Source organism: Calliphora vicina, chromosome 4 (assembly GCF_958450345.1).
Source record: "Calliphora vicina chromosome 4, idCalVici1.1, whole genome shotgun sequence".
NCBI lineage: Eukaryota > Metazoa > Arthropoda > Insecta > Diptera > Calliphoridae > Calliphora > Calliphora vicina.
In genome coordinates, this window is record NC_088783.1 from 77,542,435 (window position 1) to 77,561,863 (window position 19,429).

The 19,429-nt window shown below is 33.3% G+C and overlaps 1 protein-coding gene across 2 annotated transcripts in view; it reads right to left on the bottom strand.

Moving 5' to 3' along the window:
• The window catches only part of NetA (Netrin-A), a 238,081-nt gene that overhangs the window by 87,926 nt on the left and 130,726 nt on the right, over positions 1-19,429 (bottom strand). For both annotated transcript variants that reach the window (XM_065507431.1, XM_065507432.1), the window contains exon 3: positions 2,255-2,443. In XM_065507431.1, coding sequence (XP_065363503.1) covers positions 2,255-2,443 — 189 coding nt within the window. The remainder of the gene's footprint in view (positions 1-2,254; positions 2,444-19,429) is intronic.

Consider the following 19,429-nt stretch of genomic DNA (forward strand, 5'->3'; position numbering starts at 1 on the left):
AACATGTGATCTAGGTTTAAAAACATTACTTGGATTCGGTTTACAGAACAGGGGGTTGGAATGCGTAACATATAGAGCGAATGTCCTTGAATGCTGTAACGACACGTTTTTCCGCTGGTTGCCGGGATAGTCTCAGCGGAGTCCAGGGTCGTGTTGTTGTCTTATTAAAGAGAATCAAGACTCAGTTCTCTCAAAACGTTTGTTCTCGTATGTCGTCTCAGTAAAGAGAATTAACGACACAGTACTCTCAAAACGTTAGTCATGACACAATTCTCTTAAAACGTTTATTCTCGTATGCCCTCTCAGTAAATAGAATTGAAGACACAGTATTCTTAAAACGTTATAACTCGTATCACTTTATTTCTTTGTACAGATAAACTTATTTTAATTTAAAGAGTAATGCCAACTGTTTAGGTGGAGCCACGGAGAACGAGGTAACAACTAGTCCGTCGTGCTGAGATATAATCTGCTGGCAACGACATTGTTGGGCTAAATTAACAAGCTACTATTGGGACTTGCCTACACCACGTCGCTAACGTCGTAAGTGTCGGACAAGAGTGTTACAAGATAGAGGTATAACCTCTGGATGTAACACTGGTTTCCCACTAGTGCCTCTTAGAATAGCCAATTAGTTGTACACAGGTGAGCTAGATTAACAAGCTACTATTGGGACTTGCCTACACCACGTCGCTAACGTCGTAAGTGTCGGACAAGAGTGCTACAAGGTAGAGGTATAACCTCTGGATGTACCACTGGTTTCCCACTAGTGCCTCTTAAAATAGCCAATTAGTTTTAAAATGCTACCATTGAACTTGCTTACACCACGTCGCTAACGTCGTAAGTGTTGGACAAGAGTGTTACAAGGTAGAGGTATAACCTCTGGATGTACCACTGGTTTCCCAATAGTTACCTTTTAAACTCGTCGCTACCGTCGAGTGGTTCTTACCGCTTGGCCATCTGCTGGCAGACTCCACTCGATTTCACAGTGTGCCTTCTTTTATACCCGTGTCGCCCAACTAAGTTACTACAACCATCGTTGGTAACGATCGTACTATGGTAACTTTTGTTACTTTATGCATTGTTGTATTTTGGGGTAGTAATATTAAATTGAATCTCTTCTTTACCAACAGATGGCGTATTCATATAAATAAAACATTGAATTTAAATACATAAAACAAATAAAATAATATAAAATAATAAGATTAAAACTAAACATAAAATAAATAACAAAAATAATATTTAATGGTGACAAAAACAAGTTTACGACTTTTGTCGTCACAATGCCTTATTTTCAAACGTAGGAATGAAAAGTTCCCAAAAGTGTGATGGGTCGCCAACAGTGTTTGCTTCAATGAGCAATCATATATCTGTGTCAATGGCTGGTGTAACTGGGATGTCTCGCATTAGATGACATACTTGATTTTTCATATAATGATTTCTGTCGGAACTACGAATACAAGAACAAATAGAACGTTGAATACTTCTCTCGCTACTGTTTAACGTTGATAAGGAGAATTATGTTCATGGGATCATCTATTTTTAATGAATTATCTACAAAATCGGACATTGAATTGTAGTTCGATAGGAACTTTGTAGAAATATTGCTCCATGTGCTGAAATTTACCCTAATTTTTGTTCTTTTCCCCAAGATTTCCGAATTCTGTTTTATCACCCACTTGACTTGACATGTTTGTATGGATATACTAACGAAAGTTAAATTTTAAATTTAACCAAAAAGTACTTTTTGAATGCTATTTAATAAATACAATTGCTTTAGTTCCATTGAATTCGAAAATCAATTAAACACAAATAGATTTTGTATTTAAAAATATATGCAGCAACATTTGATTTGATGTCAAATAATCAGTTTGAAGTGATCTGGTGGTTCAAAAACCTTCAAATTTATCAAATTCTCCTGAACTTTACATCTGACAAACTTTACTGAATCTAATTCTAAAACGAATACAATGACTAAACGAGTATCAAAAGGACTTTTATAATAGTACCAAATACAAACATAACTTGTTTGAATGCCAAACTTAGCACAATTACAATATCATCTCTCCCGAAACTAGTTAAATAGAACTTTTTTAAAGCACTGATATTTATAAAGAAAAGCCAATTTCGCAATATTTTGGTTTTTTAAATTTGCTCCTAATGATTTACACTTTTACCTTAAAATCTCTACTTTTTGTCATTTAAAAACTCCAAAATCTGCGCTTAAAGTTAAATTAATAAATTTATGTGTACTCACGTTTACAGACACGACGATGATTCAATGGCTTTGTGGGATCACGATAAAAGCCTTCCTTACAATAGTGACAATGACGACCAGTTGTTGAGTGACGACAATTTTGACAAACACCACCGGATACACGTCCGGATAATTTGAATAGTTCCATGTTGAAGCGACACTGGCGGGCATGATTGTTACAGTTGCAAACTGAAAGAGAATAAGAGAAAATAATATATATGTAAATAATGTGATTAGAATTATAACAATACAATAAAGATTTTAAAAGGTACTTTTTTCTTAGTACCAAACAAGAATAAATGAGGAATTTTTGGGACATTTTAGTAAATTGTAATACTTAAGAGTTTTTTTAATATATAAATTCCCAAAAAAAGAACAAACTAGGAATATTTGGGATATTTATTTGCGGAATTTTTTTTTCAAAATTTTATTATTTTAACAAATATGGTCTAAACTTTGCAATAACTAAATATTTTGGTGGGTATACCTTATTTTTTATAACTGCTACACATCGACGATGCATTGAACCATTTAAAGAGTCAATGGTCTCCTTTGAAATATTTTGCCATTCCCTTATAACCGCCTCCGATAAATCTTTCTTCTTGGTGTAATTTTGGGTCCTTATTTTACGATCTACAATTTCCCATAGACTAACTGTTCGGGTACTTATTTCTAATTTTAGGCTCTTAACAACCTCTCGAGGAGTTATTTTTGGGAATTTCTTGATCTCTCTCGCTATTAAATTATCTTGTCTAGGAGTAGTATTACGAGGTCTTCCACGTAAATGTTGAGTTTTTACAGAACCGGTCTCACGAAATTTCTTTATAATTTTTGAAACGGCTGATTTATTTATTGAATATTTGTCACAGATACTTTTTTGTTTTAAACCAGCTTTAAAATCGTTAATTATTTTATTTTTTAAGTCTTCACAAATCTTAACTTTAGCCATTTTCGTTAACTTTGAAAAAAGCGATTATGCGAAAAACTTAGAAAATTTTAAATAAAATAACTGTAAACAGGATGCTTTTTACATCGTTCTTTTAAATATTATTTTCGTTTTACACTTCTTTCTTGCAGAAGTTTAAAAGTTTCCATTGTTTTGTCAGTAGCGAAATAGTGAATATTTTTAATTTTGTTCCCTTTTTTCAGAATACAATTAATTATGTTGTTTGTTTTGCAGTTAATTTATGTAAATAAAACTAAACAAGTAAAATACTAAAATTTTAAATTTTAGGCTACATATGGAATATTTGGAAAAGTTTCCATTGTTTTGTCAATCAATGTATATTCCGAGCCAAAAGAACTGCTCAATTTTTGTGGCCAAGAAGGAATCAAGTCGATATCGGATACACTGTTCCAAGGTGAAGCGTATCTCAAAGAGAGTGTTCTGCATCGATCGAAACAAATAGTAGTTGGACTGGGCATGGTCTGGACTTTAAGGCGGGTGAGGTGAAACTTCCCAACCGCCATAGTTTTTAACAGGTATTGCTGAGCGTTGTCATAATGGAATATTACGGGTTCATGTCTGACCGCATATTCTGGGCGTTTTTAGGGCCAATGCTCGATTCAAACGAATCAGTTGCATTCAGTATGGGGTCCTATGATGATCTGGTCAGATTTCAGCATCTTATAACAGATAGGACCTTAGCCCCATGGATATTTGGTTTTGGTGTCAATTCGGCTTGTTGGTCGGGCTCCACATACGATTTCTAACGCTTCGGGTTGTTGTAATGGATCCACTTTTCATTGAAGGTAATGATTCGGTGCCGAAATGATATTCTCTTATAGCGTTGAAGTACCATTTCGGAAATGCAAAAACGTCTTTCAAGGTCTCTCGACTTCAATTCGTATGGTACCCAATTTCCCTGCTTTTGGATGAATCCTGTTGCTCACAAACGTTTTGAAACCAATGCAGTTCTATTCGGTTAAGGCATGCATATGAAAACCTTAACTTTATAATTGTTTGTAATAAGTTTATTAATAAAATTAATTGAAATTTGGAAGAGTGTCAGGCAGGAGCAGTCGAACCAACAACTCCCGCATCGAAAAACTATTGCAAATATTAATTTTCATTTAATCTTGTAATTTTGAAATCTTTTAAAATTTTGCCATAAAATTGTCTCTGAAGATTTTCATGTCTTCCCCAAGATGTTGTGCACATGCATACATATGTGATGTCTCCAACAATTTATATTTATTGCACAAACACTTGTAATAATTTGTAAATGCATGTAAATGTTTAAGAAAACACACATTCGTTGTTTTTAACAAAACTGGTGTTTCCTTTTTTTTGGGGTTTAATATTGTAAAACTAGCAACACAAAAAATTAATTAATTTAATGCATTTTCACTGTCCATGTTCTTTAACACGCGCGCACATGTTTGAGGCCAACATACAGGCCGTACAAACGACTACAAAAAACATGTTGCATACAGATACAAGGTGCTGAAAATACTAGACAATTTTACTTTTTTTTCACTACTCATCCCACAACCCACGGAAATTGAATCTGTGAACAGAAGACGAAGAAAAACAATGTTCCAAAGTAACCACACAAACAACGACGACACAACTAATTAAAGATTTACAACGAAAACAAAAGTGTGAATTGAACATGAAGTGAAAAAAAATACAGCAAAATAAAAAGAAAATTATGCAATTCAAGAATAAATATCGCGCGACAAATAAAAAAAAATAGTAGGGAAGACACAATGTACAAGCTATATTTTTATTAAGGCCAAGAAAATAATATAAAAATACATATATTTTTACAACGTCGTTGTGACGTGTTGCATCTGCATAAAGAGCAACAAAATTAGTAAAAATTTCATATTGAAATTGAAAGAATGAAGACGAAATTGTATTAAAAGTACGAGTAATAAAATATTGTTGTTCTTTTCATGAGGCGGAGTATTTCGTTTGTTCAGATCATTTCAACACTTTAGCTATAACTACAGTTTTTAATAGTATTTGTAGAACTAGTTCTTACAAATACGGTAACTTCCCCAGAAAGAATTAGTTCGTTCAAATACTAAAACTCTTCTAGAGAGATGAGAACTGACAGATAACTAGTCAAGTAACTGTTTTTTAGGAATAACTACCGCTACTAGTTTTAACAGTTTGTATGAAATGGACCAGACTCCTTAACATGGACTTACCTTTGGAGTGAAACATTTACATATTTCTGATACTCTATGACATGTTACTGAACACCATACGAAAAATTCATTATTTTACATTTATAGTATTAGAGTAAGGCAAGAACTACTCATTATTATGCCATGTTTACTGGAAAATGTTGTTATTAATATCGTGTAGGTTACTTTTCAATTCATTTCAACCTTAACTACAAAAATCGTTTTGTACTGTCCTTTTATTTTTACTTGCACATGTAGAAAATCATGCATTATTTCAATATGGGGAAACAAATATATAGTTGGCGACAAGTTTGGTTTTCTTGTTGTTGCTCCCCTTTAGAATATTTACTCGCACTTACAACAATTGCAGGCTGTAGCAACAGCTGTCTGATATGACACATCTTGAATGGTGTGAAAAAATATCTAAAGAATTGTAAAATTAGCATTCTTTAAGAAAACAAGGAATAGAATTGGAGCGTTAGGCTACACGTAGAAAATATATTCATCGTAGAACCAACTCGAGCTCTTAATAAAGATTGGGTGGTTGTCAGCGTAAATTCCATGACACTTGACCTATTGGCTCGATGTAATACTATGGACACAGTAGAAGCAACTCGAATTATTTATAAAGCTAATAAGACTCTTCAATTCAAACTCCGTTGGGACAGGCGAATACAGTCAATAACGACTGATCTTCATCGTTTTCTCCCCAAAGCGGAACAGTTCCACAAGAATAGTTAAAGGCTCTCCTTATCACCGAAAAAATCATTGTACTCCTGCCCCAGTAGGTGCGTATGTTCAACGAGTCAGTGTTCAGATATCCTACAATCATTCTTATAACATATTCGGCAAATCTTGTGGAACGCGTAAGATAGTGCACATTCGAGGGAGTTCATCCACCTGGCATTAGCTATGTTTCTTTTAAAACAAGCAAATGATTCTTATATTAATGTACTCATCCTTATCGTTAAGAGTACTAATTGTTAAGATCCCAGTATCGACACTTTTTTGCGATCTATCAATCCCAGCCAGTCTGCAACTTCCAGAATCTCTACCTGAAAACCACTGCAATGATTCGGTTGGATATATAGATATTAAGACGAATACAGCCGATAACATTAAGAGCATTCGTTTTCTCTCCAAAGCTGTACAGTTGCATAAAAAGAGTTCAAGGCTGTTCTCCTTATCTCCGTATCGTCAATAGACATCATTGTACTCTAGCCCCATTAGCTGAGCATGTTCAACGAGTCAATTTCTTGCTATCATACAACCATTTCTATATCGTAAATGACACCGATGGTGCCCATAGATCATGAATAAATTTGTATTATAATCTCTGAAGTTGTGTTCCATGAGCTCCATGATATTAAAAAATACGGCCATCTTTGTTACTGTTATCTACCAGGATTACCATATCGACAAGCATACCCGAATAGTTTTAGCGTCATATAGAGCTCTTGATCCTATATAATAGCAGGGTACACTGGAAAACCAACTCAAGCTAACGCTAATAATATGTTTCAATTCAAACTCCTTTAGGCCAGAAGGAGAAACAGTCGATAACATACAGACAGTATGCAACTACCAGATTCTCTACCAGAAAACCACATGTTGCTGTTCTACAGCCATTTCATTTATCAGCCTGATTTTCTCGTATCTGTTTCTCTGTCGCAATACCCAAATGATGCTTATGTTAAGTATTCAGCCATCTAGTTAAGAGTAATACCAGATAAGTGCTCAGGCTCGAGAATTCTCGGAATTAAGATCTCAGTATCGAGAATTTTTTCCAACTATTGTGGAAATAACAATCGATCTGAGACAGTCTGCTACTTCCAGAATCTCTACCCGAAAACCACTGCAACAATATCGGTGAATTAGGAATATATAGATATAATGATCCACATGATCTTAAAACATGCTGCCATCTTTGTGAAAGTTGGCTATCAGGAACACCATTCTGCCAAGCACACACATGGTATCGGAGTCATATAGAGAAGTTTGTGTATTACTACAAAGGGGTTGTATTCAGACCCATCATTTTCTGTAATTTTGAAATGAGTTCTAGAGGTCTTGCGGAAGTCTCCATTTATAATCGTTGTCTGCCATTTGACATTTTAAAGCTCATCTGCCTAAGGGATCTATAATTAATGGTATAATTAATCTGGGAGTTATTAAAACGATAAAAAGTTCCTCGTAGAAACAGGTCGATTTTGCTGACATTTTGCCGACAAGGCATGTAGAAATTTCCTTACAGTGGAAAAAAATCTACTATTGCCACCTGTAGCAACAGCATCAGTATATGCGACAACTTTTTAGCCACGATTATTCGGAGATTCAGATCTAAAATCGTAATATACTTCAAGCGTCGAAAACTATGATTTTGCTATTAGCTGTTTATTGACGGTTATCAAAAGAAATCATTGTTGGAAGGCAACGTTCATAAATTCCCTCAATAATTTGAGCGCTAAAACTGCATTTATTTGAGGAACCTGAGAGCATTCATGGTGGAGAATAGTCCAAGTTGGATGCCATTCCTTATTTTATTACAGACTTCTGACATTTTATGAACGAAAAACACTTGTTGGATTTGGTACAGATCGAGTCAAATACTGAAATGCTTGAGGTTCATATACATACATTCCCCATACGCGTCGCTGGTCTTGATTATATAGAAGTCTTTAATTTTATTTTTTATTTTTATACTTTAAGAAATCCCTTTGGGTATACCAACCAATACGCAATAAATTACTTTATAATCACGATCGCCGCCCATCGCTTCCGTTATAAATTGTATCCTTTGTACTTTCTTGTAGACATTTTTAGCACCATATAATTTGATCAAGTTTTATTTTTCTGACCATTTATTTTCTAATGTTGTGTTTTTTTTACTGCAATGTTTTTTGTCTGTTCCACATAAAATAAAATGTATTCAACTCATATTGTCAACACTTTACATGTTGTTATTTTCAAATACATTTTTTGTTCGTCTTTTGTGAATGAATTATAAAGTTTTCTTGGAATATTTACAAGATTTCTGCTTGTATTTTTTTGGGTAAATAATTTAAAAGTAGATTAGGAAATGATTTATAGATGGCTTAAATTCAAATAAAAATTAATTTATTTGCCAACTTTAAATGCAAACATTTAATATTTTATAAAAATAAGTTGGCAAAGTTGCAGAAAATATGGTTAAAATGCGATTTTCTTAGAAAAAATGAGGGGGAATTGCAATACTATAAATTTAATTTTTGTTTTATATATTATATTTAGGAATATAGGGGAATTATTCTAAAACATAAACATGATTTAAAATTCCATGGATTTATAGAACATCATGATTTCACAAAATTTTTCTAATATTCATTAAATTTATAATTTCTGACTTTATTATTATCTCTTTCCTCTATTATATTTATATGATCATTTGATGACCCCCTGTACCTTTTGTGGTTTAATTCTAATTCAGTTTACCTAAATTTATTTACATTTCCCTAAAAACTATTTAAAACAATTTATTTATTTTGTTTTAATTCTCATGTGGCAGTTTAAACGAATTTGTAATTAAATTCATATAAATAAATTTAAATAAATCGTTTAACCAGACATCAGACTAATTTAATTAAGCGGCCAACAAACAACAACCAGTGAGAAACAGCGGCGGTGGTGGTATCGTTGCCAACATTGTGTGCAACACAATTAAACAATAATAAAATTATTTAAAATGCCACAAAATCAATGACATGTAATACATTTATAATCTATGAAAAGTAAGCATTAATTAGATATAGCTTAGATGTAAATATGTATTTAATATGAAATTAAAATAGAGAGAGAGAGAGGAATATATTAGCCATAATAGGGAAAGAAATGTCAAATATAAAACGTACTTTATCATCATTTACATTTCTAGGTTTAACAATTTATGTCAATACTAATATATCGAGGGCCTATATTCAAAACCCTCTATCTTTGATTTTCACGAAAATTACTTTTTGATGGCAAAATGTTCAGTAAAATAGCTCTCATCTATGGTTTTTTGCTGTTTTATTTACAGTTTTGTTATTTCTCTATCTTATACAATTATTTTTTTCCGAATGCAAAACCCTTTGCTTAAAAAAAGTGTCTACTTTTAAAGTGTCATATATTATTTAACGATAATTTACACCAATCAAACTACAAAAAAAGTCAAAAATGCAAGAAAAAAATAGTTTCTATAACTTTTTGCTCAATATTGTTTAGATATTGTTAATTTTTGTTTTATCTTATGTTGTATAATTAGCCGCTATCTTAAATAAATCACATTAAAAACTGACAGATGGAATAAATGAAATTAAAATAATTTAATTTTATTAAAACGCAAAATCCTCAATCTTATAATTTTCATACATACACATTGAATATTTTGAGAAGAAAACCCCTCTATCTATCGTAAAGTCCCCAATAATGCAAAATTATATAAAACAATTATATGTGAGATTCAGTAGTTGGTTTAAAAAAATATTGTAGAATTCCGAATCTTAATTACTCAAGTAATAGGCGAAAAAAACAGTTTTTTGGATCTCTTGAAAAGTTGTGTTTTTTAAGATAGAGGGTTTAGAATGGTGGATTTAATAGTGCTTTTACTACGAAAGTAGAGAAGAAAAAATCTAATTGGATGAAAACATTTAAATAATGGTTATTTTTAATCTTAAAAGACTTCAAAACTACTTATAAAGGACACGATTGAATGATATAAAAAATTAATATTCCAGAATGGCGACCAATAGAAAAATATTGATCATTTGTAAAATTAATTTTAAAGAAGAGAGGAATAGTGGAGATCTATAGAACAGTTCAGAACTAAGTGGAATTTGGTAGCCAAAAAAGTGAACGAATGTCTCATGCAAATGCTAATTGCATTTTTTTTTTTGTAATTGTTTCGATTTTGACAATAGGATATATGTTTCCATAGAAGTCAAATGTTTAGGAGAAAACCTGAAATGGATCAAACAGGTGAACAAATTTTGAGGACTCAACCAAACATTTCTGGTCGGGAGGTGAGACTATATATAACATTTTCTAGGAACGTTTGCGGCTAAAAAATTTGAACTGTATGTTGTTTTTTGGGTGTATGACTCAAAAATGTGGGATTTTTTTCAAATTGTTAGCTTTTATTTGGAAACATTTCTACAATATAAATTTATTCAAATTATTTTCCCATCTTTCTGGCAACGTAATGATTCCGAGCCAAAGGAATTGCTCATGTTTTGATAACAAGAATAAATCAAGCCAATATTGTGAAGTGAAGCGTATCCCAGAGAGAACGTTCTGCATCTATCGAAACAAATAGTAGTTGGTTGGGGAACGGTCTGGACTATAAAGCGGGTGAGGCAAAATGTCTGACCTCTATTCTGGGGATTTTTCGGCCAATGCTGGTTTCAAACGAACCAGTTGCGATCGGTACAGGCTCCCTGTGATGGTCTGGTGAGATTTCAGCAGCTCATAATAGATATGGCCCTTTTGCTTCCACCAAATATAGAGAATTACCTTAGCGTAATGGATATTTGGCTTTGGTGTCGATTGGCCGGCTGGTTGGCCGGGCTTCACATACGATCTCTTACGCTTTGGGTTATTGTAGTGGATCCATTTTTTATCGCAAGTAATGATTCGGTGCAAAAATGATTTCCTTTTATAGCGTTGAGGCATCAAGGTCTCTGGGCTTCAATTCGTATGTTACCCAATTCCCCTGCTTTTGGATGAATCCTGCTGCTTGCAAATGTTTTGAAATAGCTTCCAATGATCTTGCAACCTCTTGTTGAGTTTGACAACAAGCTTCATGGAGTAAAGCGTCCAATTCTTGGTCTTTAAATTTTATTGGCTGGCCTGGGTGATCTTAGTCTTCCGTGTCAAAATCACCACTTTTGAAACGCTCAAACCATCTCTCGTACGTTGAAACCAATGGAACACATTCACCATATGTTTTGTTGAGCAATCGGTGTACTTCAGAGGCACTTTTTTTTCAAATTAAAGAAGTAAAGCAAAACTCTCCGCAAAATTAACTTTGTTGTTTACACTATAATATTCAATAACTAAGTGAGAATAAATGACAGATATGTACCCTTCAAAATGACATATAAGCTATTAAATACAAAAATGGCGTTCAAGAGATACGCCATCTATTGTAAGTCCCGTATTTTTAAGTCATACACCCAATAGTTAAGCATAGATTTGATAAACAAAAATATGAGCGTGAAAATTAATCGAATAATTATTTTAAAAAACATTTTAACATTGTATGAGATCATATTGTTAGTTATTATAAAAAATGTATCTCGCTTTGTTCTGAATACACACATTTTATTATAATTTTCTCCAACTAGGATTGGAACCGCAGTGTAAGGGGTGTTTCGGTGGTGTTTATTCGGAAGGTGGATTCGTTTATTCGTGCAACGGGTTGGTTTGGAATCGATGCTTTCAATTGAACAATTTACAATCAAACATACATCCACATTTAAATAAAAAGTAAGAAATACAGTCACTTAATATGTTCGTTGATAGAAAACCTGGTTCAGGTAGAAGGAATGGTACTCATGATCCGTTAGAAAAGCAGTCCTCGGACTATTTGGTACGAAAACTTAAAGCCAATGCAGTTTTAAAAACATACAAGGCTTAAAAAGTTCCTGACAGGAACTCAGCTAAAAATTTAGAGGGCAAAGACAGAGCACGGAAGTGAAATTTTATAAAAAAAAGCTGCTGCATAATGGATGACGAAACGTATGTTCTGGAAAATTTGTCGCAGCTTTCGAGTTAATATTTTTATATTGCTGATGCTCGAGGGAATGTTGTAGAAAAGTTTAGGACCCAAAAGAAACCAAATATTTGTTACAAGGGGCTCTATAAATGCAGAAAATTACATCATGGAATGTTTACAAAATAGGATGCTTCCATTTATAAGACTTCTTAATTTCCCATTTATAAGACTTCTTATTTTTGATCTGATTTGAAATCCTGTCAGGGTATGCAAGGCAATTCCTCCAAACTGCCTGGAGCTATCAAAATTGTAGGTTTAGTGGTTTCTTTTTTATTAAAATTTAAGATTTTTTTGGTTTCACTCCTTATATGTATTGTATAATAAATATGTAACATTATATAGTTTTACATTTTTACTTCTGTCATCCTTTACTCAACTATTCAAATGTTAGCCGATACTCTTTTTATCACCATTATTTATTCATGGAAACTTTGAATATTAGTCTAGCAATATACATACTCAACTACTCAACTATTTACTTCGACACTTGATTCGATTTTTATTGCTTCCAATTATTCATAATTAAATAATTCAGTTTTAGTACTCCATTTCCCTTTTCCTCAGAGAAATAACAAATGTACTTAATTAATTTTTTTTTATAAAAAACACTAACTGAAATTTAACAAAATCAATCATTTTAGAGTTGAGGCATAAAAGCCTGTGAACAAAGGTCGTTAGGTCAACATCAACACCATCATTACCACCATTATTACAAACATTAACATCTTTCCCATCATCATTATTATTATTATTATTATTGTGTGTATTTGTTAATATTCAGTAATAAACATTACTCAGAGGCTTTGTTCAAATACATTTTTTTTCTTCAGTCCATAAATTATTGTTGATTTCCTTAGACAATGATTTCATTATTTCATTTTCAAAACAAAAGCTACCAAAAAAACGAAATAAAAATAACGAACCAATTGCAGTGAAGTCGAAGTGTCGGTATGTCTGTCTAAATATTCCATATAAATATGATTTTTGACACATTTATCGTTAGTGGCCATCAATTATCTGCTATATGGGAGAGTGAGTATTGGTTATTGGATCCCTTATGGTTATGCCACATAAAATACTTTCATTTTTCTGTTACTCCCTCTTTCTCTTTCACTGGCAGACATTTAGACATTTCAGTGTATGTGTGCGTGTGTGTTTTTTCACACTTCCATACAATTTTTAACTGTTTTATACAGTTAACTGCCGTTAGTTTATGGTTGCCAGGGAATATATTTCGGCTCTGGTGTAAATGATGATGTTATTGGTATCTTGGTGTGACCAGTGTATCAGTTTCATTCATTTCATATTATGTATATCGTTTCGTTTTAGTTTTTATTTATGTTTTTATGCTCTTTTTTTCTGCTTCCCCTTTTTATCTGTTAGTTTTTATGTGTGAATGTTTTTGTTATATTTGAATGTTTTTTTTCTTGTGTGAATTTCCCAGGGGTACTATTCAATTAAGTATCGAAGAATTTATGTCTGGTTATGTGACGCATGCCAGGGCATGCCATTGCAGGATTGTATGCCAGTTAAAATATGTTTTTGTTTTTATATTCAACTTGTTATTAGAGAGTTTATTGAAATTCCAGTTAAATATTTGTTGTGTTATTTTAGTTTTAATGCAAATCATTGAAATGGAATTTAAATAAAGGTTTTGTATGGAATACTATGTAACTGACACGGCAAACGTAGTTCTGCCATACAATGTATTTCTAGTGAATATTTTGGTTGTTAAATAAAAAATAACGAATGTGAATTTGGCATTATAGGTATTTTAGATGCCAAATGAAGAGAAATACAAGCAAAATATTTACTCGAAATGAATATACTTTACGACCTATTCTCATAGCTCTAAAATATACACACACAATTTCATAAAAATCGGTTTAGCCGTTTCGGAGGAGTTCAAACACAAGCATTGTGACACGATATTTTTATATATTAGATTAAGTTATAGAGAAAAAATTTGCAATAAAATATATTATTGTATAAGGACTAAAAGCTATTTTTGAGATTCTTGACCGCGTACAGGAGAGGGCGAATGTGATTATTGGTGACAGTTGGTATCCAACTCTATTAATTCACTGGAGCACCGTCGCAATGAGGGCTGCGTTTCACTCTTCTATCGGTACTATAATGGAATGTGTTCTGATGAAATTAGGGAACTTGTTCCTGATACCCGCAGATTTTTACGTATGAAACGTTTTTCATCAAGAACACATCCCATTGTTGTCGATTGACCAGTGGACCGCACAACACACTATAGGAAAAATTCGTTCTTTAGTCGTATGTGGAACAAACTTCCTGCTGAAGTGTTTCTTTTCATTTTCAATGTAGGTAAGTTCAAATCGACTGTCCGCAAACACTGCTCCCTCTTTCTTCCCTACCATAACCTATTTTCCTAGTTCCATCACAATGCTCTGCATGAGTAAAGGTCATCCCCTGGGTACTGGTCCAACAAGAAAAAAAATGCTGGTTTTATTAAAATACAATATGATCATGGATTTTGCAATGTTAAGTGTGTGTTATAATGGAACCGATACGATGTTTCCTCAGGCAACATCGTATCGGGCCTACTAACTAAAATCGGTTCTCCTTTGATTGCTGAGACTGGTATAATTCCTTCTGGCTACATTAGCATGGCTTCTTTAGCCCACGGGATCGGTGACGGGTTCTGGTACATGTATTGGTAGAGCACAGCTTGATAGGTGCTCAAACGATGAACTTTTTATTGATTACTGTGGAAGTAGCCATGGTGTAGACGAATATAGTTTGGAAACACACCTCCTCTCTTATGGATTAGGACCGTGAGATAGTTTTTACGCTTCAATACGACTATTGGATATATCGGGTGTATATATTCGGAAGATGGATTTTCTCATTCCTGCATCTGGTTGGCTTGGAATCGATCCAAATACGGTCATGCAAAGGTACTAATTGAGAGACCTGATCATTCGTGGATTAGGATCATGACCTATCAAATCTGCATGACCTATCAAATCTTCTGCATGACCTATCAAATCTGGAAATTTTTCATTAGTGTATCGAAACGATCACGAGCATGCAAGTCATAATGAAGATGAGGAAGAACCGGAAAAACACGTCCTCTATCATGTGCTCGTGGATTATGACCGTGACACTGGTTAATCCATTTCTGCATTCGGAAAATGGATTTGTTCATACGTGCATCGGTTTGGCTTGGAATCGATTCGAATATTTTCAAGCAAAGGTACTAATTGGGAGACCTGATCCTTCGTGGATTAGGATGGTGACACTGATCATTCCCCATCTGCATGATCTAACAAATCTATCATGGATGGAAATTGTTCATTCGTGTATCGTGCTGTTTTGAATCGAACCATATCCGGGCATGTAAGTCATGATGAAGATGAGGAAGAGTTGGAAAACACGTCCTCTATCCTGCTCGCTCGTGAATTTCGACCGTGACACATTACTATATTTAGAAAATGGATTTGTGCACTCATGCATCGTTTTGGCTAGGAATCAATCCGAATACGTTCATGTAAAGGTACTAACTGGAGACCTTATCCTTCGGGGATTAGGATCATGACAATCCGCTGCTGGATGACCAAACAAATCTTTAGAGGTGGATATTCCGTTTTGGCTTAAGTTGAAACAAAACGAACATGGGAATGCAAACGTACTAATAGGGACACAAGGGCCACGGCTTGGGTTTTCTCTGGATTTCTTATAATGAAGAGGTTTTATAGAACACATGGAAAAACAATTTAAATAACAAAAGAACCTTATTGGTACTTTTGTTTAAAAAAAATCTATTACTTTTTATAAAGCTTATGTATAGCTTAATACTAAGCTTTAAATTAGTCATGCCTCAAACATAATTAAATATCTTAATTACGTCTTAAGCTCTTTTTTCTAAAACTAAACTATTTATTCAGATCTTTGTTAAAAATATTGTAATAAAAAATCTTTTAAAACTTTCATTTTCTTTGAAAAAAAAGAAACAAAATAACGAGTAAATCTAACAAAATAAAAGTTAAAGATAAATTAAAGATTTTATTATCTTTTTTGTTTTTATTTAACAAGTTTAAACATTAAATGTGTTTTATTTTTCTTTTTAATTTCGTTGAGTGTCAATTAATTAAAATGCATTTAAATCATGTTTGCCACTGCTGTGCAGCTTATATCAAGCACACCAATGGGGGGCGACCCCTTTAATTTGAAAACAGAAGCTTGAAAATAAAAAAAAACTTGAAACAAATCTGTATAACAATTTAAATATCCGGCTACTAACTGATCATTAATGTCGAAAATCAAAAATACTGGCACAAGATAGCTTGAGCATGATTCGAAAAAAAAAAATAAAAAAATTATCAAAAAAATAAATAAAAACTTTAACGCCACACGCATACGTCTACAGCTTAACACTCATACTAATACCTTAATAAATATATAGAAAATATCTGCATAAATTTTCACTTTAGGCCAGATTAATATTAAATAAAACAAATTAAAACTAAAAATTTTGTTATTAAACTGCTTGCCTGCCTGTATACCGGTTTGTCTTTTTTCCCCCCATAAATCTTCATTAATGTCGGAATATTTTTTATGTGCGTTTTTTCTCCCAGTGTGTAATTTGTGGTTGTTTGGATTTCGATAAAAATTAAGATATTTTACAATAAAATTTCTAAACACTAAACATAGTGCGTTTTTTGTTTAAATATTTACCCAACACCCATGATCGAAATGTCATGTTCGTGTTAGAAAACAATTTAAATGTCTTTTCAGAAAGATCAAAAAGATTTGTATAAGAAAAGTTTAATTGATGGATTGTTTACGAAAATAAAAGCGAAAAAAAACAAAGAATTAGGAAATTAACTATTTTGTGGAGATTTGTAATATATGGGGGTTGGTTTGATGACCTACACAAAATTTTTCGATCGTGTTAGATTTTTTAGCTTTTTGCTATGATCATTAAGTAGATATGTAAAGACGAGATACTTTTAATAAAAAAAATTCCAAAAACTATTCCAAACAATTGTCTTCTAAATGGTATCGTGTTGAGTTCATCATAGTGTGTGACCAATCTAGCAACACTCACGGATATTACGTTTGCTTAAAAAACCTTGAAACTCTTTGTAATCATCTGTTGACAAATGATAGCTCGTGCTCCAAGGCCCTGAAGTGTACAGAATTACCGATTTGACACAAGAGTTATGCTCATCTTTTTATGATTACAGATATATTTAGATTTCCATTTGGAGGGTAAGATATCAAAGGATTTATTGATTTTTGCAGCTTCGATCTCTAGTCACTTAAATTTAGCGGACATAAAATGCTGATTTTGAGACATTCTTCGTTCTCTATTTCTCCCGTAACATTGGATACTATGACATTTAGGATGGTACCAAAGAGAATTGGGGATAGTATACATATTTGTATCCTTGTCGTTGACCAGTTACAACATTTAAGTTGTTGTATGGATGATTGCCTTCGACAGTTGTACTCACTTGGGTACTTGAACACAGTGATAACGAAGGCAACTGTAATGCTGATAATTTGGCGGGAATGTGAGCCTTGATGTCGGACGCCAAAATAGACTTCCTATGTGGAATTCCTTTGTTGATTTGTAAGCAACGGTTAAATAAGCATATTACGAACTTGTCCAAACAAGGTGGGCTAATGAATCCACCAGTGCCATTACGAGGATGATATGGTCTGCGTTGGACTGTAAACGCACGTCGTATCTACTTCGCTTACAACGAATACGACTTAGAAATATGGTGGCGATAATCTCCGGGCATTGTCAGAACGAGGAGGTGGAAGAGACCATCCTACACTTTTTTTTCGGAATAGTCCGGCACTGGGTGATCTACATGCCAGGCTTTTAGGTGAGCGATCCTTTAGTAATATCTCCGGGTTATCTGGAAAGGAAGTAAGGTGCATAGATGCATTTATTAGGGAAAGCAGGTAGTTGATAAGACCTATCATGCAAATTGCACCTCATAGTGACCCAGCAACTATCCCCTGATGATCTGCGTTAGTTGAATTCCTTGAATTCTTCTCCTGTTACTCATACTCCTCCAATTTCTACCTTTTTCTCTTGCTATTTTCACTCTGACTCAATCTGTAGATTTCCCTTTACTGCTCTTTCTCTTTTCTTTTTGTTTATACTTTCTGATCAGGTACCACAAAGGGAACGATCAGTGGACCCAAGTGTGCTATACGAGACGAAGGTGTTGAACGGCTGTCTGATTACCTAACATAACATTCTGCAAATGCTACAATGAATATTAAACTTTGATTAAGGATATCAAAGGCTTTTTCAAAATGAATGAAAGTCGAAAACATGCAGATATTGCTGTTCAGGCGATTGTCGGATTATTTTTGAAGGCAAAAGTCAATCTATTGTTATTGATTTGTATTATTACCATATTCATTGCTAGAGAAAAAATCTTCTCTCGAATGTATCAAAAAGTGGCTAAAGATTTCTTGTATTGCCAACATTTATGATACATTTGAGAGGAGAAAACCTTTGAGACCGGCCGAAGACCGGTAATCCAAAAACGTTTTTATTGAGTGAAGAATTAGATGAAATAACTCCCAATATATGTAGATGAAGTAATTCCCCAAAAGAAATTTCATTGAGAATTTTTTAAGTTGAGGGAGATCTCATAGTAAAAAAAATCCAAACAAAAAATTATGAAATAAGAAACAACGCATTGGAAGTTATTTCATAATGAGATCTCCTTTCTTTGTAATATTGATTGTGATTGCCTTCTTTAATCGCGAGTTAAGGGATCATCCTGCCGACTCTAAGGACTTTATTTGCCTTAAAAATCTCCCCAGTCATTAACATTTCTGAGAAATTTAATGAATACAGCCACATTTTGTGAAATGAGCAGGTGTATTGGATAGAACTACATAGAATAATGCTGTCAGTACCTGCAGTTGCTCATCATCCAACGTTGTTAATATTCTATTGATAGTTCTAAGAAGTTTGAGATTTCATAACCTTTTGTATGTTAGCTAAGATCTTTTGTTCTATGTTCATCAGATCAGTTGTAAGTTGTTCGTATCAAATTCTCTTGTTATTTCTAGCGATCCAATTCTCCAGTTTTTTAATAAAATTATAAAATTCTACCGGACTTGTTATATTTAGGCTTAAATGTTTAATTTTCGTGTTAACTATTTTTTTTTCCAGAATTATACTACAGGTGCCATTAGAAGTCCTGTAAGTACTAGTACCATTAAAGTTCTTCTTG